The sequence below is a fragment of the Somniosus microcephalus genome, chromosome 4 (assembly GCF_052327205.1).
Source record: "Somniosus microcephalus isolate GS21.2 chromosome 4, FLI_Smic_1.0, whole genome shotgun sequence".
In the NCBI taxonomy this organism is placed as follows: domain Eukaryota; kingdom Metazoa; phylum Chordata; class Chondrichthyes; order Squaliformes; family Somniosidae; genus Somniosus; species Somniosus microcephalus.
Window position 1 is genome coordinate 201,531,531 of NC_140990.1, and position 24,427 is coordinate 201,555,957.

Here is a 24,427-nt window from a genome sequence, read left to right on the forward strand (position 1 = left end):
TTCCCTTTCTTAATCAATCTTTTTGTTATTTTTTGCTGTCTTTTAAAGTTTTCCCAATCCTCTATCCTCCCACTAGATTTGGCTACCTTATATGCCCTTGTTTTTAGTCGAATACTATCCTTAATTTCTTTACTTAGCCACGGATGGCTGTCTTTTCTTTTACACCCTTTTCTTCTCAGTGGAATATGTTTTTTTTGGAAGTTGTAAAATAACTCAAGAAGAACCATTTTAGACTCAGATAAAGAAATGAAGGATATATTGGCCATGGAGGGGGTGTTGTCTCATTTGTGTCATACTTTTTGATTCCAACCTTTCCAAATACAAATTTCTATGCCCACATTTATGTAAAATCACTCAGATTGTGATATTTTACCACTGGATTCCAACAAATCACTCAAAATGGTTCCTGAAGTTTATTTCAAATGCTATTTTTTCCCTTCAATAACTTCTAAAGGTAGAGAAAGGTTAGAGGCTGGGGTGAGGGGGAAGGTAGAGCAGAGAGAATGGGAAGTTACCACTGAGTTAGAGTCGGGGGAAGATACTGTAGGTTCAGAGGCTAGGTTTGAAGGAGAAGGGGAGTGGAAGAAGTGGGATATGGAGCAGAGAAAGAGGGAAGGAAAGAGGAGACAGGAGGAGGAGAGAATGGTTGAGGGGGAGGCATACCCCAATCAGCATATATGGCAAGCACCATTAAAGTATTGCCTGAGACAAAAACTGCTTTAAAAAAAAAAAAAAAAATGTTTTCTCTACTTAATGAATGCAGGATCAGTAAAGGTGTTTTCTTTTTAAAGTTAGAGGCAGAGTCATTTGATCAGTAACTTTAGGCTGGGGCTGTTGGACCTGCCGAGAAAGGCAGCGTGGGAGACGATGATGACGGGATGCGAGGCATGAGAAGACGCACCTTGAACTGGCAATATTGGCTTGTGGCTTTGAAAGACAGTGGAGCTGATAATTGGGGATTGGAGATAGAAGGGCTACGGTAGTGCTGGGATGGCCACATCAGGAGCTGGTATATGGCTAGGAAGAGCTAGCAGGTATGGAGCTGCTGGCTGGTCTATACAACTTGACTTTCTAATATCTCATTTGTGTCATACTTTTCCCAATACAAATTCCTATGCGCACATTTTTAATGAGTTTTGCTTACATAAAGTCATCATTCAGATTGTGAAATTTTCCCACTGGATTCCAACAAATCTCTCAAAATGGTTTCTGATTTATTTTTTCCAATGCCATTTCTTTTTTTCAGTAACTTAAATTTCTAATGTACAAAATAAAGGTTTAAACAATCTTTTTTAGTTTTCTAATATGTATTTCTGAAAATACATATTTCAAAATGACATGATTGCATTTATCCAATTAATTGTCTTTTAATGCTTTCATTAAAGTTTTTACTTGAAGGCATAGAGAGAAATATAAGCAGCAACCATGAAGAATGTGTATAACAGATAATCAGGCACTGGACTGCCTGTTATATGCTATAGAGAAGATAAAAGGAGCAGAATTTGTTTTACCTGCTGTTGCTCCATCTCTGGCAGTCAATTTCCCATTGATCCCGTTTGCTTTTGTCACTGTGTAGGCTGTTTGACTTCCATCCTGTGCCTCTGCAGGGTGCTCTCTGAACGAGTAGCCATTCTCAGTCCTGGATATACATTCACCTGAAGCACTCTGCTCTTTAAAATCTGCAGCAAACTGATGTGAAGAAGCCTCGAGGAGAGTGTTCGAGGCCCACTGCGGTGCATTCGCCTCAGACTTCCTGTCATCTGCCATTCTTCTTTGTCAAACTCTCAGCTGTAATTAGAATAATTGTGCCAGTTATTAAGACTGACTGCTAACCACACAAACCCAAACACTCCTCCTCACTCAATTTCACTTTCAGATAATTTACAGTAACTACTTTAATGACCAATGTCAAACGCTTAAAAAGAAAACCGTTTGTGACAATTTAGTCACCAGCATTACAGGTGGTTTTTCTCTACACTGGAAACACATTGGTCTGTGATTTCACTGTCAGGGGTGTACCGTGATTTTATAGATCATATCTTGTTGAAGTTGTTTCTGCTGATCTTAGGTACGGTATTGTCTACCTAAAATCTTCTTTTGCTAGGAAATAAATAATTAAACTCAAAATGTTGCTTTGTGCATTTGTTTTTAAACAATAACTCTTCCCATGTTCTCCTCCCCATCACTGGTACATAGTCTCTTGGTAAACCAAAGTACCAGAACTGTGCACTTGCACACCCACATCCATTGCTGTGTGCACAAAGCTGCTCAGTGGATTTTTTCCCCCATTTCTCTTGTTGTTTCCTATATTAACATGTGGTACGAGTAAGAGGAGACAACAGGACTGTAACAGAAATCTCCTCAGAGTCAGTGTCTTTTTTTTTTTAGAAAAAATGAAATAAAAACAGAAAATACTGGAAATAATCAGCAGGCCAGGCAGCATCTGTTTTTATTTCAGACTTGCAGCATCCAGAGTATTTTGCTTTTGTTTTTCGTAACATACTGATTCAGTCACTATAGCTACTGTCTGTGGTAAACTGCTGCACACCATGGAGATTATTTGATTGGAAACTACTATTCACGACTACATTGGTGGCATTCCCACTGTAAGAATTCCTACCCTTTGGAATGTACTTTTTCTGACATTTTGTTTTTTCCAGAACTGGCTTCAGAAGACTCTCCATGTAAATTCCAAGGATTATTTTTCCCAACTAAATTTACAAACTTATTTCTCCTTTATTTCGGATAATTTAAGGCCGAATTCCTTCATAGGATCCTGTCTTGGTAAAAGCAGGAACCACCTTCTTGCTACGTATTTTTTTCCCTAATTGGTGGTGGAGGAGAAGCAAGCCCAGCTTTGTTGTGTGGTGTGTGCATAAAATGGAGAACAAAAACCCATCATCACATTTTCACTCCTCTATAAATGGCTGGAGTGAAGTCACAGGAGATGGTGCTGTAGGGCCAGATTTTGCTGGAGTGGGGCATCTCGCAGCATGCTCAGTTGCTTAGACTTGTTCGTGTATGCTTAGGTTTTTTTAATTTTTCACCCACAAAGTTCCTGGAAGTGCGAGCTAACAGCACAATGCGGGCAACAGGGACCTTGGTGAACAATGGGACAAACAAACAGTGTATCTCCTTAACCAATGAGATTTAAGATTGAGAAATAAACAGAGGAAGGACTGAGAAGGAGGGCGAATTAGAGTGGGTGAATTCAATGTCATGTACAGAAAGAGAAATAAAGGGTGAAAGAAAGATTTCATTGAGAGAGAAAAAGGAAAAGACAGAAATAAAATTTTTAAAATTTGACATTTTTAAAATCTAAAACAATTCACAACCTGAAGGAATGAGACTTCACGCTTATAACTGTTCACTTTCTGGACACGCGGGATTGATTGGCAACCATTAACAATGATCATGTTGTTAAAAGGGTACTACGCTATTAATTACTAAACTTAACTTTCTTTGGCTTGTTTAATGGGCAATTAATGTGCAAATGCAGCAACCTCATGAAAATCATGGGGAGGTTAAGCGTGAGATCCCATTTTCGTGAAGTTAATGGCGGAGTGGTGCAAATCGGCCAGCAACTTGTGGTGATTCTCAATTCACAAGATAGCTCTTCCACGCCACAAGTTGTTGGTCGATTTGCGCATTAATAACTGTGTGCATTGTTCAGGCGAGGTTATTTTTTCAGCAAAATCTGGGCATGTTGTGTAAAATGATTTTTAAAACCATTAGCCCATACTTTGCGGTCAGCGGCGAAGCGATAGCCACTGACCTCGAAGAAAACTGCCCACAGGTATCTGTAAGGAAAACTTTAGCTTCTTTGATGTGTAATTGATTGTAGAGCTGTCAATAGGGGATTCCCAGCGTAGAGCAGCAGTGACGTCATCAAGCTGTCTAAGCAGCCAATTACATTGAAGAATTCTCACAGACGGCAAACCAGGAACTATAATAGCACTGATTATCTGCACTTTTTAAAATGCTAGAGAGCGAAATGAAGATTGGGGCTGATTGGCAATCATTAACAATGATCACATTGTTAAAAGGGTCCGACACTACTAATTACTAAACTTAACTTTCTGTGGTGTGTTAAATGGGCAATTAATGTGCAAATGCAGCAACTTCATGAAAATCATGGGGAGGTTAAGCGCGAGATCCCATTTTCGTGGGGTTAAGGTAGAAGCTGAAACATCATGAACAAACTTTAAAAAATATATATTTTTTTTAATCTAAGAATTTTTATCATAATGAGAAATTTGACATTCCGCAAATATAAAATTAGTTTTCAGAGCCAGAACAGTTGTTTAGCAGTCAATACACTGTTAAAACCCCAGTTACACCTATTCCAACAAGGCTCAACATTTAATGGGATGTTTAACAGTGATATTAGCACAGAAAAGCTCAAGTTTTCATCAGTTCCACTGATTTCACAGATTGCCGGCTATGTAGGGTGGGGGGAGGGGGGGGTGTCCACAGCCCAGCCTGTGTCAGAGCAGTGAATGACTGACCTTAACTTCAGGATTTCCACGTTTAGCTGCGCATGCGCTAAATCCTGACGTTAGTCAGTTTCAGAGGGATATTGACGGCGACTGCTGACAGTTCGCCATCATTACCCAGCGCAAAATCTGGGCCATTATGTATAACCTATCGCCATCAGCTGGTGGAAAACATTACTGCAGCAATAGTTCGATTCAATCCAATCATGAAAAATGATAATGAGGAGTCAAAGATACAGGTGTTGCACTGGGAAAAAGGCAAATTTCAGCAAGAAGGGACCTGGCCTCAATTTAGTGGGTAGAGATTTTCAGTAGGAAATTTTCAAATAAGCAGAATTCTGTGGATAAATAGCAAGACTAAAACTTAAAAGGAGGCATATGATAAGCTAGGGTTAACAATACCAAAGAAAATCATGAGAATATGGAAAGTGTAATAAGGAGGTCAAAGGAATATTAGAAGGGCTAAAATTGAATATGAAAAATGACTAATAAATAACAAACAAAATGGTAAGGGCTTTTATAAGCATATAAAAAGTAAAATAATTGTTAAACATAGGGTAGCATTGCTCAGGGATGAAGGAGGGAGTTAACTTGTGGAGGATGAAGGTATGGTGGAGATATTAAATAAATATTTTATATTGGGTTTTACAATTTATGGTGGAAGTGAGAATGTAGGTGTACTAGAGGAGGATATGAAACAACTGTTAGATACTACCGTAGAAAGCGAACTGGTTCTTAAAAAAAATGAGCATTTCTCAAGATGGATGGGCTAGATTTTGCCAATGGGGAGCTTTTGGAGGCGGGACTCCCACTTGTCGGGTTTTAGTACCACCTCCGTCGACTTGTGGGCAACCCACGCTATTTTCCCTTGATTGACCTTGTTAAGCTCGCCCAGCGGGTTTAGCAGGCCAATTAAGGGAAAGCCAGTGACAGAGAACGTTGCATTGGAGAATGCAGCAGCCATCGGTCATCTCCAACACGGAGGTGCGAGTCTCCGGTTCCCCAACTGTTGAAGCCTCCACGAAGAAACAAAGGTAGTAAATATTTTCTATCACTTTACACTCACCTCACATATTTACTTCTCCACACTTGCACTCATCACTTTCCTCCACAGCACACTTTTGCACCCCGCAGACCCACTGCTCACCTCGGTGACCTGGGGGGGTTTCCCGATGTTGGGAAGTCCGCGCCTCTGCAGGAAAATTGGGGATAATCCTCTTAACTGCCTGTTTACTTGTTAACAGGCAGCTAAGTGGCTGTTATCCCCTTCCCGCCTCCAGGAGACGGGACCCGGCACGGGTTGGCTACCCGCCTCCTGGGAAGATGGCACAGAGGCGGGTTGGGGGCGGGATGGGAACCCGCCCCCAGATTCTGCCATTTTCCCAGCAGCCCCGCCTCTCCAGGGCTGGCAAAATTGCCCAATGAGTCACTAGGCCCCGATGGCATCAGAGAGGAGATAAAGGCCACAATTTTTCAATTCTCCTTAAATACATAAATTGTGCCAGTGGACTGGAGAGTAGCCAACTATTTTGTTCAAGAAAGGAGAGCACGACAAAGTGGGTAACTGTAGACCAGTTAGTCCAACGTCAGTTGTGGGCCAACTAATAGAATCCATAGTTTGAGTTACAATTAGTGGGCATTTAGAAATGCATGGGTTAATCAAGGACAGTGACCATGAATTTGTTAAAAATAACAGAAAATGCTGGAAAAACTCAGCAAGTCAGGCAACATCCGTGGAGAGAAATTTGAGTTGACGTTTCGAAAGTCTTGTTTGACAAATTTAATAAAGTTTATTTTGAAGATGTGGTTGTGTGGGAGGGGGCCAGTGAATGAGTGAGTGAGAATTTTTCCTTCCCTTGTTCCATTCCTTTTAAATGCAGTTCATCTGTAATTATTTCAGTGCTGTTGAAGGGTCTACATCTGAAATGTTAAAGGGTTAGGGCAATGGGTGTTGCTTGAATTAGAGGTTTGGAAGTAGAGTATCCCAAGATTCAGTGGTGGGTCCACTTTTATTCTCGGCACATATAGATGATTTAAACTTCGGCAGTTGGTTAATCACACTAAAGAATTGTGAATGAGGTGCAGGGCCATTATAATCATTTGAAAAGGAAGACCTTTTCAAACCCATTTATATTGAGTTTGCTGCTGAAGGTTCCGCTGCCGTCACTGACATACTCCTAATATAATACAGCAGTGCTTCTGCCATTGGAGGAGTCATGTATCTCTAAAGTAGATGGGTTTTTGTGTCACCTGTGGCTCAGTGGGTAGCACTCTCGCCTCTGAGTCAGAAGGTTGTGGGTTCGTAGTCCCAGTTGTAAGGTTCACAAAGTTCTGCAGAGTCCCCAAACCAAGAAGATTACCCCAAAGAAGAGATTTTTGGACTGTTTAAAGAATATTGGGCCAAAAAGGGGGCTTAAAGTCAAAACCCCAGGATTTTGGTTATTTTAAAAAGGCATGTCCAGGCCTGTGAAAGGCTGCGACAAAGGGGTTGTGTTGGGCCTCTGTAAAACAAGCAGTTTGGGTATTGGCATAAGCCAAACTGTCTGGGAACGTTCTGGACTGTCTCAGTCATTTTACATAATGACAATAGGCCTACGGAAGAGCAGTTCCCGCCAAAAATTACAGAGCCATCCAAAGTATGGATAATGCAGAACATGTCACTGACCAACAAAAGGGGCCCTGACCCCAGCAGGAAAAGACAAATCAGACAAATCGGACCAAAGATTAAACATTCATTTAAAACCAATTTAGGTTTCGATGGACCATCCCAAAACTAATTCACACCAACTGAAACCAATTAAGATAGATGGGACCAGCTCGAAACCCATTAAAGAATTCAAAACTATTAATGTTAACGAGCCCGCCAAAAATGACAATGGGACAGAGAAGATTTGGTGGGCAGATAAGCAAGGCCTCAAATGGTATAATTGGGGCCTGCTTTTTCAGAAGAAATGCTCATTCATCGCACAGAGAGATGGAGAAAGGAAGAGAGAGGAATCGGCTCGTTCGGTCAAGGAGTTCGGTTCGGTTCGGAGAAGAAACGTACTTCAAAATCTACGACGAGTCACGAGTATCCGAGCCAGGAGAAGACGCCAAAGGCCCCAAGAAACAAACAACCAAAAATATTACCAGCAACTAGGTAATATTGGGCCACCGCGGCCAACAAGAAACCAACCGGGGAGAAACCGAAGATTCCCAAGTTTGTTTCCTCTCTACAAACTATCCTGACTTACCCCTGGGTAAGATTTGATGAAAAGATTCTAAACCCTATCTCTGACCGAAAGAAATTGGGTACTTACCCGATAGATCCAATACGCATCAGCGGACACGCTGAGACTGAAAAAGCAACGCAGGTGAAGTCTTCTACCGCGTCTGGGGTACGGCAGGCCCCAACCGCCACACCTAGAGAACCCCGAAATCGCGAACCTCTACAACTGTCAAGGAAGTCATTTGGTGAGCATTTTCCCTGGTCCTCTGGAGTCCAACTAAGTTAGTGTAGTGGGATTGGGAGGGGTGAAGTATTCTGTCTATTGTTAGTCTCCCTCGTATATTCCGGAGTGTTCCCCCTTTTTAGTGTGATAAGATTGTTGTGTTGTGTATATTTTCTTGTCTCAAATAAAATCCAAGTTCTTTCACCAACTCAGTTGTCTGTTGCAAGTTCATTACAGCCCCCAAATAAGTCCAAGGTCTAGAACCAAGGGAGTGGGAGCGATTCGAACCGCTCATAAGTCAGAGGCGAAGCTGACCCCAAACACCACCCCTTACACAGTCCACAGATTTGAGCACAAAACTCTAGGCTGACACTCCAGGGTTGTACTGAGGGAGTGCTGCACTGTCAGAGGTTGCCGTCTTTCAGATGAGATGTTAAAACGAGGTCTCCTCTGCCCTCTCAGGTGGGTGTAAATGATCCAGTGGCACTATTTCGAAGAACAGCAGGGGAGATTCCTAGCCAATATTTATCCCTCAATCAACATCACTGAAACAGATTATCTGGTTATTATCACATTAATGTTTGTGGGAGCTTGCTGTGTGCAAATTGGCTGCCGTGTTTCCTACATTACAACAGTGATTACACTTCAAAATGTACTTTGTTGGCTGTAAAGAGCTTTGGGATGTCCAGTGGTTGTGAAAAGCGCTGTCTAAATGGAAGTCTTTTTTTATTTCAGCCCTGACACCAATGGTAAGGATTATTCATGTTCCATGTACAAGGCCAGTAGCATAACATCACGTGACAGTCAAAACAGTTGACTGAGCTCTTCACAGACAGTGAAGCAATTTGCCTTTTCTCAATCACCGGATGCACCAGCACAACATTTCTACAGCTGTTTCAAAGTCCATACGGCTTCTCTAGATACCCACCCTGCAATACAAAAAGCAGAATTGGAAGCTGCTATTAGACAGTCCATCTTGAAGCAGTTCTCCAAAGTAAATGTGCCATTAGTCATCATCAAATCCAGTGAACAAGATACGCTTTCATGAATGTTCTTGTGACTTTAGGGTTCAACTTGTACATCAGCACAAGTGACACATTCAGTGTAAATGTCACAAAATAATTTTCATTTGAAAACTGTGTGAAGATTGCACTTTTAAAATGCCTATTGTAAAAACTGCTGCGGGCCTGTGTTCCCATATTTGTCGTTCATGTTACTGATCTGTAATAGTATCCAACTTTGTTTTTCCCTTACATTCCCCTTAATCTAACTCACTGCTAAATGCCATTTGATTACAAAACCTCAATGACTCAGCCAACAACCATGTTAAAATAAAACACAAGAACCAGAGAGTCAGAATGTTTACTTTGTGTCAAGGCCTGAAAGCATTGGCCACAAATATATTTTAAAACACTCTGTAAATATTTTCATTCCATATCAGCTAATGCACACCATCGTACATGTAGGTCAACTTTTAACGCTTAATTTAGGCATCAAAAAGAGAATCTTAATCAGATTCGAACTGGCAACCCAGTGCGTGCACCTGCAGTAATTTTGAATGCACAAGGACACTGGTGATGATGAAACCTGCTGTGCCAGTCTGCTGGTATAAGGGGGAGATAACGTGAAACAATTGATCTTGTAGGAAGAAGAGGAAACATTGAAATTAGTTGCTGTCCTCTTTTAAAATCAACCACCATTTTTGTAAAGAAGTTTCAGAAGGATCAATGATAATAATTTGTGATGTTTCATTTGTAAATGAAAACTTTTAAGAGCATAATGCTCTTTCAAATAAATAACCCTCCCTGCCTGTGCTACTTCAATTGCGATCAGCCAGGGATGAGATTGGGCTGAACACATCAACTAAGACACATATGTATCCTTAGGGACAAGATGTGCTTCAGATGCTGGTTCAATGCTCATTTTAAACAGCTGCTACACCCTGGGAGAAATGAGGTGTTTCAGAAGACTCAATATATAATTTAAATAGCCCTGATTTCCAACTGCAAGGAATGACTGGTCAAGGGAGTGTTTGGCAATCTAGGGAACAAAGGGCAATTACAACCTTGGACCAGCTGCACCCAGTGTAATTAATTATATGCACAGCTCGAGCAATGATGTAGAAACAGATTTTATACTGCCCCTTTAATTCAATTTTATTGTAGTAAAAGTAAAATGGCTTCAATACCCATTACTCCCATATAAGTGAGAAATTGATGTTACTGTTAGGTGAGTTTAAATTAGGAAGGCGATCTTATACACAAGTATATCGCCAGATGAGGAAGGCCATTTGATTCACCTTAATTCATCCACACAGAAAGACTTTACATTCTCCCCATTAAATTATTGGAAAGGTTGAGTTTTGATGCAGAGTTTTCGCCCACCACTCTACCCAAAATCCATTGAATGTGTGAAGAATATCCTTGACATGAGTCCTAAATTTGTCTTTTACTAGTTTGAAGCTGTGTCCCTTTGTTCTCGTCACAATTTACTTTGTATTACTATGCCAGATTTACCTTTTGCATCCTGCTTACCATCTTGTATACCTCTAAAATCATCTTTCAATCTTTTCCTTTGAAGGCTGAAAGGTCTAAGCTTTTCCAAAGTGTTTCCTCACAATTTAAACCTCTGACCCTAGGGACCAATCTCACTGCTCTTCTCTGAATTGCCTCCAACACTTGAATAGCCGCTTTGTGTCTCAACAACTAGAAGTGGGCGCAGTTCTCAAATTGTGATCTGACTGGTATATCCTTACTTACAACATCTCCTCTGACTGCACTCACTCACTCCAAATAAAAGGTGTCACTCTTGTAGCCTATGGTTCCTAGCTATGCCTGCCTTTTCGTGGGATATGTTGAACATTCTTTGTTCCAGTCCTACTCAGGTCCCCTCCCTCACCTTTTTTTCCGGTATGTTGATGACTGCATCAGTGCCATTTCCTGTTCTTGGCCCGAGCAGGAAAATGTTATTAACTTTCCTTCCAATTTCCACCCTTCCCTCGCCTTTACATGGACCATCTCTGACTCTTCCCTTCCCTTCCTTGACTTCTGTATCTCCATTTCTGGGGATAGGCTGTCAACTAATATCTACTACAAGCCCACAGACTCCCTGAGCTACCCTGATTACACTTCCTCCCACCCTGATTTCTGTAAGGACTCTATTCCATTCGCTCAGTTTCTCTGTCTCCGTCGCGTCTATTCCGACGATGTCAACTTCCACACCAGTGCTCCCAATATGTCTTCTTTTTTCCTCAACCGAGGATTCCCCTCCACTGTGGTTGACAGTTCCCTAGAAAGTGTCCGTCCCATTTCCCGCCCTTCTACCCTTACCCCTCTCTCCCAGAACCACAATAGGGTTCCCCTTGTCTTCAGCTTCCACCCCACCAGCCACCACATTTAACGGATCATCCTCTGGCATTTCTGCCATCTCCAGCACAATGCCAGCACCAAACACATCTTTCCACCCCCGCTCCCTTCAGCATTCCAAAGGGATCGTTCACTCTGCAGCACCCTGATCCACTCTTCAATCACTCCTAACGCCTGTTCCCCTTCCCACAGCAGCTTCCAATGCAAGTGCAGGAGATGCAACACCTACACTTTCATCTCCTCCCTTCCCACCGTCCAGGGCTCCAAACATTCCTTCCTGGTGAAACAGCGATTTACTTGTACTTCTTGCAATTTAGTATACTGTATTTGCTGCTCACGATGCAGCCTCCTCTACATTGGGGCGACCAAATGCAGATTGGGTGATCCTGAGCTTCCGGTCGCTTGCCATTTTACTTCTCCATCCCACTCCCACACTGATCTCTCTGTCCTTGGCCTCCTACATTGTTTCAATGAAGCTCGAGAAACAGCAACTCATCTTTCAATTAGGCACTTTACAACCTTCCGGACTCAACATTGTGTTCAACAATTTCAGATCATAACCACTGTCAAAAATTTTTCAGACAGCTGGTGCTGGAAATGGTTCTGCTGCTGTCAAGTGTTATAAACAGTGAGGAAGATAGTAATAGATTTCAAGAAGACAGAGACAGGCTGGTGGAATGGGCGGACACATGGCAGATGAAATTCAACGCAGAGAAGCATGAGGTGATACATTTTGGTAGGAAGAATGAGGAGAGTCAATACAGACTAAATGGTACAATTTTAAAGGGGGTGCAAGAACAGAGACACCTGGAGGTGCTTGTGTACAAATCTTTGAAGGTGGCAGCACAGGTTAATAAAGCAGTTAATAAAGCATATGGGATCCTAGGCTTTATAAATAGAGGCAAAGAGTACAAAAGACAGAATGTTATGCTAAACATATAAAACAGTAGTTCGGCCCCAGCTGCAGTATTGTATCCAATTCTGTTTTGGCTAAATAGTTAATATTCTATTTGCTCTGTTGAATACTATTCTGCAGTAGTTGGACAAGCTGAGTGTCAAGTCTACTAGGATCCCTAGGTCTCTTACAATTTTATTCTTAGTCATTTCAACACCATTCATGGGAAATTGTGCCCAAAATGTGCTTGAAATTGCACTGGTTAGGGTATGTTTCAAGATTTTGCAAAAATTAATTTGCATAATCACTAACTAAAATCATTCATAAACCAGTGCAACTGGGCCATGTAATAGAACGTAATAGTTTATTTTTCTGTTAAAAAATATTCCTTAATGTATTTAAGAGTGATAAACTGGTGCAGTTTTATTAATACAGCTAACAATGAGTTTATCATTAAAAATAAGCATTTTTAATAAGGGTGTCTTGTCCTCCACCTGTGAGTAACCGGATTTAAAAGCACTGAAAATGACTTAAAATTATACTGAAACATTTAATATTTCCATTCGAGTACACTAGTCAGTTTTAGTAATTTAAATATTTTTTGATATGACAAAACTATTAAACCATGCCTACTAGTGCCTGTGCGCCTAAGAAAACAAGAGAATCTGCAATTTGAAGAGCCTTCCCGAACCAGCGGAATCTTGCAATTTTAACCTGGGGGCATGGCAAGTTGAGCACCCAATGGTTTGGAGCGTAACTCACTTATATTTTAAATTCTTCCATCTTTTGCACTGATTCTGCCAATTCCACCCAGATTGCACTTGAATCTGGAGGCAAAACTAGAGGAAACTTCTCCCCAACATCTCTAACTAGTATCCACTGTTTTATATCCTTCAGTCAATTGTTTATCCATTCCCAAGGTTCACCCTGATTCCCTGCAGCTCAGATAAATGAGTAGGCTTCCAGGTGGAATCCAACATGATTATTGAAGTGGAATTATTGAAGATGAATGAACCAGAGCAGATAAGAGAAATAAAACTAGGGGGAACATCTAGGCAATAGTGACCATAATACAATATGCTTTAACATAATAATTGAGAAGGACATAAGAATGACAAAGACCAGGGTAATAGATTGGAGAAAAGCTGATTTTGAGGGGCTGAGAATAGAACTTGGAAAAATAAAATCGACAACAATATTGGCAAACAATGACGTAGAACAGCAATGGGAAACATTTAAAACGGTGTTCAACAGAGTCCAGGAAAAATATATTCCACTAAAAAAAACTAAACACTAACGAGACACCATGGATGAATAAAGCCAGAAGGGGAAAATTGAGGGTAAGGAAAGAGGCATACATTAAGTACATGGACAGCAGGGGAGATCAGGATGAGGGAGAATACGAAGAGATTAAGAGAGAAGTGAAAAAAAACAATTAGGAAGGCAAAGAGGAACTATGAAATTAAATAATCAAGGAACATAAAACAATAGCAAAATATTTTACAGGCACATGAATAAAAAAAGGTCGGGATAGACAGGATAATACCACAGGCAGCGATAGAGAGATGACAGAAATATTAAATAATTACTTTGCTTCAGTATCTACCAGGGAGATAGAACAGGTGGACATGACATTGGATGATGAGATTAGTAATGAAATAACTGGATTTAAAATAAAGAGGAGATATATTTTAAAAAACTAATCAAACTGAAAGAGGAAAAAAACCCTGGTCCGCGCATTTTAAAATAATCTAAGGAAGTGATAGCAGAGGCATTACTACACATATTTAATAATTCATTAGAGAAAGGTGTAGTGCCAGAAGACTGGCGGATAGCTAACTTAATACCTATATTTAAGAAGGGAGATAGAACATGTCCAGGGAACTATAGAACAGTCAGCTTAACATCGGTGGTAGGAAAAATAATGGAATCCCTACTAAAGGAGAAAATAGAAGAATATCTAGAAACCAAAAATATAATAATGAATAGTCAGTATGGATTTCAAAAGGGAAAATCTTGCTTGACCAACCTCATTAATTTTTTTGAAGAGGTAGCAGAGAGTAGACAAGGGTAATGCAGAAGATGAAATTTTATCTAGATTTCCAAAAGGCCTTCGATAAGGTACCCCATAATAGACTGATGAACAAGGTCAGAGAATGCGGAGTCAGGGGACAAGTAGCAGAATGGATTGCTGGCTGGCTTCAGGACAGAAAGCAGAGAGTGGGAGTAAAGGGTAGCTATTCACAGTGGCAGAAGGTGGGTAGTGGTGTTCCACAAGAATCAGGGCTGGGACCACGGCTGTTCACAATTTACATTAACGATTTGGACTTTGGAATCAAAAACACAATTTCTAAATTTGCAGATGACACCAAATTTTGGGGGGGGGGGGGCAATAGGCAATACTGAGGAGGACTGCAACAAATTACAGGAGGACATTAATAAACTTGCAGAATGGGCATATAATTGGCCAATGAATTTCAACACAGATAAATGTGAGGTATTACATTTTGGTAGGAAGAATAGGGAGGTCACTTATTATTTGGAGGGTGCGAGTCTTGGTGGGGTAGAGGAGCAAAGGGATCTCGGAGTACAAATACACAAATCACTAAAAGTAGCGACACAGGTTAACAAGGCAATAAAAAAGCAAACCAAGCTATCCCTCTCAAGGGATAGAATTGAAAAGTAGTGAAGTTATGCTAAACTTGTATTGAACCTTGGTTAGACCACACTTAGAGTACTGCGTACAATTCTGGTCGCCATATTATAAAAAGGATATAGAGGCACTGGAGAGGGTGCAGAGAAGATTTACAAGAATGAGAACAGAAATGCGAGGGTATACCTATCAGGAAAGGATGAACAGGCTGGGTCTCTTTTCTCTTGAAAAAAGGCTGATGGTTGACCTAATAGAGGTCTTTAAAATTATGAAAGGTTTTGATAGAGAGAGAGTGTTTTCACTTGTGGGGAAGAGCATCAATATAAGATAGTCACCAAGAAATCAAATAGGGAATTCAGAAGAAACTTCTTTATCCAGAGAGTGGTGAGAATGTGGAACTCGCTACCACTGGGAGTAGTTGAGACAAATAGTATCGATGCATTTAAGCGGAGGCTAGACAAGCATATGAGGAAGAAGGGAATAGAGAGTTATGCTGAGAGTTAGATGAGGAAAGACGGGAGGAGGGTCGAGTGGAGCATAAACGCCAGCATGGACTGATTGGGCCGAATGGCCTGTTTCTGTGCCGTACATCCTAGGTAAGTACAGGTACACCATATTATAGGGCTTTCCACAAACCACTTGGAATGTCACTTGCTCAAAAAAGTCCAAGAGGCTCATTAGGCAGGATTCCCATCTTCTGAATCCATGTTGATTGTTTGTTAGTTAGGTCATTGTACAGACAATTCCCATGATTACAGCTAATAGTCAGTGTCATTAGTCTGCATGGCAATGAAGTAGTTTCCTGCATCTGCTTTTTGAAAACCAGCAACACATTAGTCTGTTTCCACTCTACCGGAATCTCTCCAGTGTTCGTGAAATCCCTTTTTATCGATCAATGACTCACAAAGATCCTCAATTTCTCTTGGTATTCCTGGATTAAAAACCAACTATCTCTGGGGATATTTTGAGACCTTTTAGCCCATCTAGGACTTCCATCTTATTTATATCAGTCATTAACTCTATTTGAGTTATCGCAACTTAGGAAGCAATTTGCTCATGACTTCCCTTGTGAATACTTGGAGGAAGTAATCGTTCAGAATAATGGCCCAGAATTTGCTGGGGTGGGAAATCTCGCAGCATGTCCTATTTGTTGGATTTTTTTCACGCCCTTCAGCTTGAAAAATTTTTGTGCCGCAGATTGCTGGAAGTGAGAGTTGATAATGGGATCAACGGCGCATCTGGGGCCTTGGTGAATGATGGGGCCAACAGTCTATCTCCTTCAGGATAAAGAGGAACGATGGGAAGGAAATAGGGTGAGAATTAGATTCAATTTACATACAGAAAGAGAAAGAGGGAAGAAAGATTGCATTGAGAGAGAAAGAGACAGAAAAGGAAAAAGAATTACATTTTAAATTTTAAAAACCTCTAGGATTAATTTACTTCCTGCAGGAATGAGACTCCGCAGCATCAATTGTTCTCTTTCTGGGCCGAGAGTTTGAATGGCATTGCAGGAACATAAATCTTGTCATTAAAAAGGGTCCTTACGTCATTAAGTTCCAGCCCTAACTTTCTGCAGCAAGTTTAATGTTAATTCATTTCAACAGCGCAAATGCAGCAATTTCTTAACACCCATGAGGAGGTTGATGGCAAGTGCCTGTTTCCGGGAGGCTAATGGCAGAGTAGAGCAAATCATTCAGCAATTTGTAGCAATTCGCAGCCGACAGCGTATCTCTTCCTCGCCACAAATTACTGTGTCATTTATACACTAATAATGGCATGCACATTAAACTCACCGTTATTTTCTCAGCAAATTCTGCGCCATTGACTATCTTGTAATCTTTCTCTATTTCAGCCCTGTTTGCATCCCTGTCCTCTGGCTGTTGATGTATTCTAAAAAAAAATTCTTACTGTTTTGTATCTGCTTTCTCTGTCTCTCTTTTCAGCTCTGACTACCATCTTAACATATCTCTCTGCAAGCTCCGATATTCATCCCAGTGAGCTCTTTCATAATTTGTAGAGACTGATTTTCCTTCTTATTTCAATTCTGATTTTCTTGTTCTTCTATTTAGAGTCACATTTGTTTAATCTATGTTTGCTGATTCTAGGTATATAGTTAGCATGATTATGCCTTTACAGGGAGATTGGAACAGGAGTAGGCCATTCAGCCCCTTGAGCCTGTTCCACCAATCAATTAGCGATCATGGCTGATCTGCATTTTAAATGCCATCTACCTGACTTGGTTCCATAACCCTTAATACACCTGCTTAACAAAAATCTATCAATCTCAGTTTTGAAATATTCAATTGACCTCAACAGCTTACTGGGGGCGAGTTTTCCAGATTTCCACTACTCATTGTGTGAAGAAGTGCTTTCTGACATCATCCTTGAATGGCCTGGCTCTAATTTTAAGGTTATGCCCCCTTGTTCTGGACGCTCCCACCAGAGGAAATAGTTTCTCCCTATCCACCCTATCAAATTCTTTAATCATCTTAAACACCTCAATGAGATAACTCTGTTTCTCTCTCTACAGATGCTGCCTGACCTGCTGGGTATTTTCCAGCATTTTCTGTTTTTATTTCAGATTTCCAGCATTCGTAGTATTTTGCTTTTGTTTTCAATTAGATCACCCCTTATTCAAGGGAATACAAGCCTAATCTATGCAACCTGTCCTCATAATTTAGCCCTTTTAGCCCTGGTATGATTCTGGTGAATCTGCACTGCACCCCCTCCAAGGCTAATATATCCTTCCTGTAGTGCGGTGTCTAGAACTGAATGCAGTGCCCCAGATGCGGACTAACCAGAGCTCTATACAACAGTAGCGTGACTTCCACCTCTTTGTATTCCAGCCTCCTTGAGATAAAGGCCAACATTGCATTAGCCTTTTAAATTACTTTTAGTACCTGTCCACTAGCTTACAGGTGTTCTACTTGTCCTGCACTTCAGTGTTGCTGAACAAAGCCCAATTTATTTGCTTAAGCTGTTCCCACATTTCTTTGAAGTTAGCCCATTTAAAATTACATATCTTACATAAAATTGCAGAGGGAATAAGAACATAAAAAATAGGAGCAGGAGGAGGCCATAGGGCCCTTCGGGTCTGCTCCGCCATTCAATAAGATTAAGGCTGATCTTCGACCTCAACTCTACGGGCTGGATTTTCATTCAGCAGTCGGGAAGGAGGCGGGACTACAACTTTCGGGTTTTAGTCCCGCCTCCATCGACGTCCGGCCTATCCACGCGATTTTCCCTTGATTGACCTTGTTGAGCCCGCCCAGCGGGCTCAGCAGGCCAATTAAGGGCCATCCGGCAACAGGTGACATCACAGACTGAAATTTCATCTGTCAAGAGTTTTTGACAGATGAAATATCAGTGTTTCACAGCTGCTTGAAGCTGTCAAACACTGACAGTCTGACTTCTAACCGGAGTCCTTCTACGCACTCAGTTAGAACTGTCACCGGCACTGAAAGCTGAAGGCTGTCACTTTTGACAGATCGCAGCCATTCAGCTTTCAGTGCCAGCTGAGCGATGGACTCCCGACGCCTAGAGGAAGAAAGGCTGTTAAGGTAAGTACAGGTAATTTAAACTTCTTTACACACTTTAGACACACCAAACACACTTACCTTTGCACTCATGCACCCATCACTCACCTGTACACCGACATCTCGACCCCTCCAAGTCCTTCAACCCGACGGCCCACCTCCTGGCGTGGTTTGGAGCCGTCGGGAATCCCACACGACACCGCTCAAAATAGGGATTAGGCTAAAAACTGCCTGTTAACTGCCTGTTAACAGGCAGTTAATTGGCACTAATCCCTTCCTGCCTCGGGTCGGCGGGTCCCAGTGCAGGGCGGGTACCCGCCTCCTTTGAAACTTACGTGGAGGTGGGTTTTGGGCGGGATGGTGTCGGGACCCCCGAATTCGGGATTTTTGCCCCCCGCACGCCTAACAGCCTGCCTCATGGCACACTGAAAATCTGGCCCTACTTTTCTGCCTGATCCCCATATCCCTTGATTCCCTTAGAGTCCAAAAATATATAGATCTCAGCCTTGAATATACTCAACGACTCAGCATCCACAGCCCTCTGGAGAATTCCAAAGATTCACAACCCTCCAAGTGAAAACATTTCTCCCCATCTCAGTTCTAAATGGCTGACCCCTTATCCTGAGACTATGCCCCCTAGTTCTAGACTCTCCAGCCAGGGAAAACAACCTCTCAGCATCTACCCTCAAGCAATCTCAGTATTTTACATGTTTCAATGAGATCACCTCTCATTCTTCTAAACTCCAGAGAGTATGGGCCTATTTTACTCAATCACTCCTCATAGGACAACCCTCTTATCCGAGGAATCAGTCTGTTGAACCTTTGTTGCACTCCCTCTAAGGCAAGTATATATCCTTCCTTAGGTAAGGAGATCAAAAATTGTACACAATACTCCAGGCGTGGTCTCTCCAAAGGCCTGTACAATTGTAGCATGACTTCCTTACTCTTGTACTCCAACACCCTTACAATAAAGGCCAATATACCGTTTACCTTCCTAATTGCATGCTGTAACTGCACATTGGCTTTGTGTTTCATGTACAACATCACTCAAATCCCCCTGAACACCAACATTTAATAGTTTCTCACCATTTAATTTTTTTCTCTCTATTCTTCCTACCAAAGTGAATAACCTCACATTTCTCTGCATTATACTCCAGCTGCCAACTTCTTGCCCATTCACTTAACCTGTCTATATCTCTTTGCAGACTCTCTGCATCTTCCTCCTCAGCTTACTTTCCCATCTAGCTTGTATTGTCAGCATACTTTGATACATTAAACTCAGGCCCTTCAACTAAGTCATTAATATAGATTGTAAATAGCTGAGGCCGAAGCACTGAGCCTTGCGGCACCCCACTAGTAACAGCCTGCCAACCTGAAAATTACCCATTTATTCCTACTCTTCTTTTCTGTCTGTTAACCAATCCTCTATCCATACTAATATATTACCCCCAACCCCATGAGCCCTAATCTTGTGTAACAACCTTTCATGTGGCACCTTATCGAATGTCTTTTGGAAATCCAAATATACTGCATCCACTGGTTCCCCTTTATCTACCCTGCTAGTTATGTCCTCAAATAAATTTGTCAAACACTATTTCCCTTTCATAAAACTATGCTGACTCTGCCTAATCATATTATGATTTTCGAAGTGCCATGTTACCACTTCCTTAACAATGGATTCTAGCATTTTCCTGCTGACTGATGTCAGGCTAACTGGCCTATAAGTTTCCTGTTTTCTCTCTCCCTCCTTTCTTGAATAGCAGTGTTAGATTTGCTACTTTCCAATCCACTGGGACCGTTCTAAAATCTAGGAAATTTTGGAAGATCACAACCAATGCATCCACTATCTCTGCAGCCACCTCTTTTAGAACCCAATAAGCCATCAGGTTCTCGGGATTTGTCGTCTTTTAGTTCCGTTAATTTCTCCAGTACTTTTTCTTTACTAATATTAATTAATTAGTTCCTCACTCTCATTAGACCCTTCGGTCTCAATATTTCTGGGTTTTTTTTGTGTCTTCTACTGTGAAGACAGATACAAAATACTGGTTTAACGTCCCTGCCATTTCTTTATTCCCCATTATAAGTTCTCCTGTCTCAGCCTCTAAGGAACCCGCATTTACTTTTGCTACTCTCTTCCTTTTTGCATAGTTGTGGAAGCTCTTACAATCTGTTTTTATATTTTTCACTAGTTTATGCTCATATTGTATTTTCTCCCTCTATCAATTTTTTGGTCATCCTTTGCTGGTTTCTAAATCTCTCCCAATCCCCAGATTTACTATTCTTCATGGCAATATTATAAGCCTTTTCTTTTAATCTAATACTATCCTTTACTTCTTTAGTTAGCCACGGATAGATAATTTTTCCCGTGGAGTTTTTATTTCTCAATGGAATGTATATTCTTTGAGAATTATGAAATATTTCTTTAAATGTTCGCCATTGCTTATCTACAGTCAGACCTTTTATTCTAATTTCCTAATCTACCTCAGCCAATTTGCCCCTCATACCCATGTAATTGGCTGTTTAAGTTTAAGACTCTTGTTTCGTACTTAAGTATTTCACTCTCAAACCCAATGTGAAATTCTATCATATTATGATCCCTCTTCTCCAAAGCATCCTTTACGATAAGATTACTAATTAACCCTGTCTCATTACACAATACAAGGTCTAAAATAGCCTGTTCGCTGGTTGGTTCCACAACATACTGTTCTGGGAAACTGTCTCGAATGCATTCCATGAACTCATCCTCCAGACTACCTTTGCCAATTTGATTTGCCCAGTCTATAAGAAGATTAAAGTTCCCCATGATTATTTTATTACCCTTGTTAAAAGCTCCTTTTATATGTTGATTAATACCTGGTCCAACACTATAGCTACTCTTTGGGGGCCGATAATCTACTCCCACCAGTGATTTCTGCCCCTTGTTATTTCTCATCTCCACCCATACTGATTCTACTTCCTGATCTTCCGAGCCAAGATCCTTTCTCACTACTATGTCATTCTTTATTATCAGGGCTACTCCCCCTCCTTTTCCATTTTGTCTGTCTTTTCGAAACATCAAGTACCCTGGAATATTTAGTTCCCAACCTTGGTCATCATGCAACCACTTCTCTGTAATGGTTATTAGATCATCATTACATATAGGATTACATAGGATATACAGCACAGAAATAGGCCATTGAGCCCAACCAGTCCATGCTGGCATTTATGCTCCACTAGAGACTCCTCCCTTCTTTCCTCATCTAACTATCAGCATAACCCTCTATTCCCTTCTTCCTCATATGCTTATCTAGCTTCCCCTTAAATGCATCTATACTATTTGCTTCAACCACTCCCTGTGGTAGTGAGTTCCACATTCTCCCCACTCTCTAGGTAAAGAAGTTTCTTCTGAATTCCCTATTGGATTTCTTGGTGACTATCTTATATTGATGGCCTCTGGTTTTACTCTTCCCCACAAGTGGAAACACTCTCTCTGTGTCTACTCTATCAAAACCTTTCAGAATTTTAAAGACCTCTATTAGGTCACCCCTCAGCCTTCTCTTTTCAAGAGCAAACAGACCCAGCCAGTTCATCCTTTCCTGATAGGTATACCCTCGCATTTATGATACCATCCTTGTAATTCATTTTTGCACCTTCTCCATTCCCTCTATATCCTTTTTATAATATGGTGACCAGAATTGTATGCAGTACTCCAAGTGTGGTCTAACCAAGCTTCGATACAAGTTTAGCATAACTTCTCTACTTTTTAATTCTATCCCTCTAGAAATAGTCTGTGGTGCTTGGTTTTCTTTTTGTATGGCCTTGTTGACCTGTGTCGCTACTTTTAGTGATTTGTACGCCGAAATCCCTTTGCTCTTCTACTCCATTTAGATTCTTATTTTTCAAGTAATATGCGACCTCCCTATTTTTCAAACCCATTTATTGCTATTTGTGTCATTAATTCATCTATCCTGTAACAGATGTTTCATGTATTCATATACAGCGCCTTTAAGTTTAACTTTTTACCATTTTTCCCTGATTTGACCTTATTCACTGTTGCACTATTACTGTTAAACATTTGTCTCTTCTTGTCACACTCTGTTTATCTTTACCCAAATCGCTACTATGGCCTTGACTTTTCTCTCTAGATTTATAAATCTCCCTTCACCTGAATCCTTCCACCCTTTTTAGTTTAAAGCCCCATCTAGAGCCCTAGTTATTAGATTCGCCAGGAAACTGGTCCCAGCACGGTTTAAGTGGAGCCCGTCCCAATGGAACAGCTCCCTCTTTCCCCAGTACATAAGAACAATAAGAACATAAGAAATAGGAGCAGGAGTGGGCCATTTGGCCCCTCGAGCCTGCTCCGCCATTCAATAAGATCATGGCTGATCTGATCTTGGCCTCAACTCCACTTTCCTGCCCGCTTCCCATAACCCTGGACTCCCTTATCGTTCAAATATCTATCTCCACCTTAAATATATTCAATGACCCAGCCTCCACAGCTCTCTGGGGTAGAGAATTCCACAGATTCACGGCCCTCAGATAAGAAATTCCTCCTCATCTCCATTTTAAATGGGTGACCCCTTATTATGAAACTATGCCCCCCAGTTCCAGATTCCCCCATGAGGGGAAACATCCTCTCTGCATCTACCTTGTCAAGCCCCCTCAGCATCTTATATGTTTCAATAAGATCACCTTTCATTCTTTTAAACTCCAATGAGTATAGGCCCAACCTGCTCAACCTTTCTTCACAAGACAACCCTTTCACCTCCAGAATCAACCTAATGAACCTTCTCTGAACTGCCTCCAATGCAAGTATATCCCTCCTTAAATAAGGAGACCAAAACTGTACACAGTACTCCAGGTGTGGTCTCACCAATACCCTGCACAGTTGTAGCAGGACTTCCCTACTTTTATACTCCATTCCCTTTGCAATAAAGGCCAACATTCCATTTGCCTTCCTAATTACTTGCTGTACCTGCATGCTAACTTTTTTGTTTCATGTACAAGGATCCCCAGGTCCCTCTGTACTGCAGCATTTTGTAATCTCTCCATTTAAATAATAATTTGCTTTCTTATTTTTCCTACCAAAGTGGATAACCTCACATTTTCCCACATTATACTCCATCTGCCAAAGTTTTGCCCACTCACTTAGCCTATCTATATCCCTTTGCAGATTCTTTGTGTCCTCTTCACAACTTGGTTTCCTGCCTATCTTTGTATCATCAGCAAATTTGGCTACATTACACTTGGTCCCTTCATCGAAGTCATTAATATAGGTTGTAAATAGTTGAGGCCCCAGCAATGATCCCTGTGGCACCCCACTAGTTACAGTTTGACATCTGAAAAATGACCCATTTATTCCAACTCTCTGGGCTGGATTTTGCCAATGGGAGCTTTTGGAGGCGGGACTCCCACTTTTCGGGTTTCAGTCCTGCCTCCATCAACTTCTGGCCAACCCACAATATTTTCCCTTGATTGACCTTGTTAAGCCCATCCAGCGGGCTTAGCAGGCCAATTAAGGGAAAGCCAGTTACAGAGAGCATCAACATATGACGTTTCATCTGTCAAAAGTTTTTAACAGATGCATTGTCATCATTTGACAGCTCTGTGAAGCTGTCAAACATTGACATTCGCTGTAGTTTGATGAGTTCTTGAATTCAAGACCTCATCAAAACTCTTTCTTTTGTAGAAATTAGATGGTTGCTGCATTGGAGAATGCAACGGCCATCTGTCATCTCTACTGCGGAGGTGCGAGACACTCCGCATACCCAACTCTTGAAGCCTGCAGGAAGAAACAAAGGTAAGTACACTTTTTCTAACATGTTGCACTTACCTCAGATACTCACCTCTCCACACTTGCACCCATCACTCTCCTCCACAGCACACTTTTGGACCCCGCAGACCCACTACTCGCCTCGGTGACCCTGGCGGGTTTCGGAGCCTTAGAGAAACATAGAAGATAGGAGCAGGAGTAGGCCATTCGGCCCCTCGAGCCTGCTCCACTATTCAATGCGATCATGGCTGATCATCCAAATTCAGTACCCTGTCCCTGCTTTCTCCCCATATCCCTTT

The 24,427-nt window shown here is 41.3% G+C and overlaps 1 protein-coding gene across 1 annotated transcript in view; it reads right to left on the reverse strand.

The window, feature by feature from the left end:
* map2 (microtubule-associated protein 2) overlaps positions 1–24,427 on the reverse strand; it is a 444,966-nt gene that overhangs the window by 124,006 nt on the left and 296,533 nt on the right. The window contains exon 6 of the mRNA XM_085985712.1: positions 1,512–1,788. Within this exon, the coding sequence (XP_085841838.1) occupies positions 1,512–1,767 (256 nt within the window). The 5' untranslated portion in view covers positions 1,768–1,788. The remainder of the gene's footprint in view (positions 1–1,511; positions 1,789–24,427) is intronic.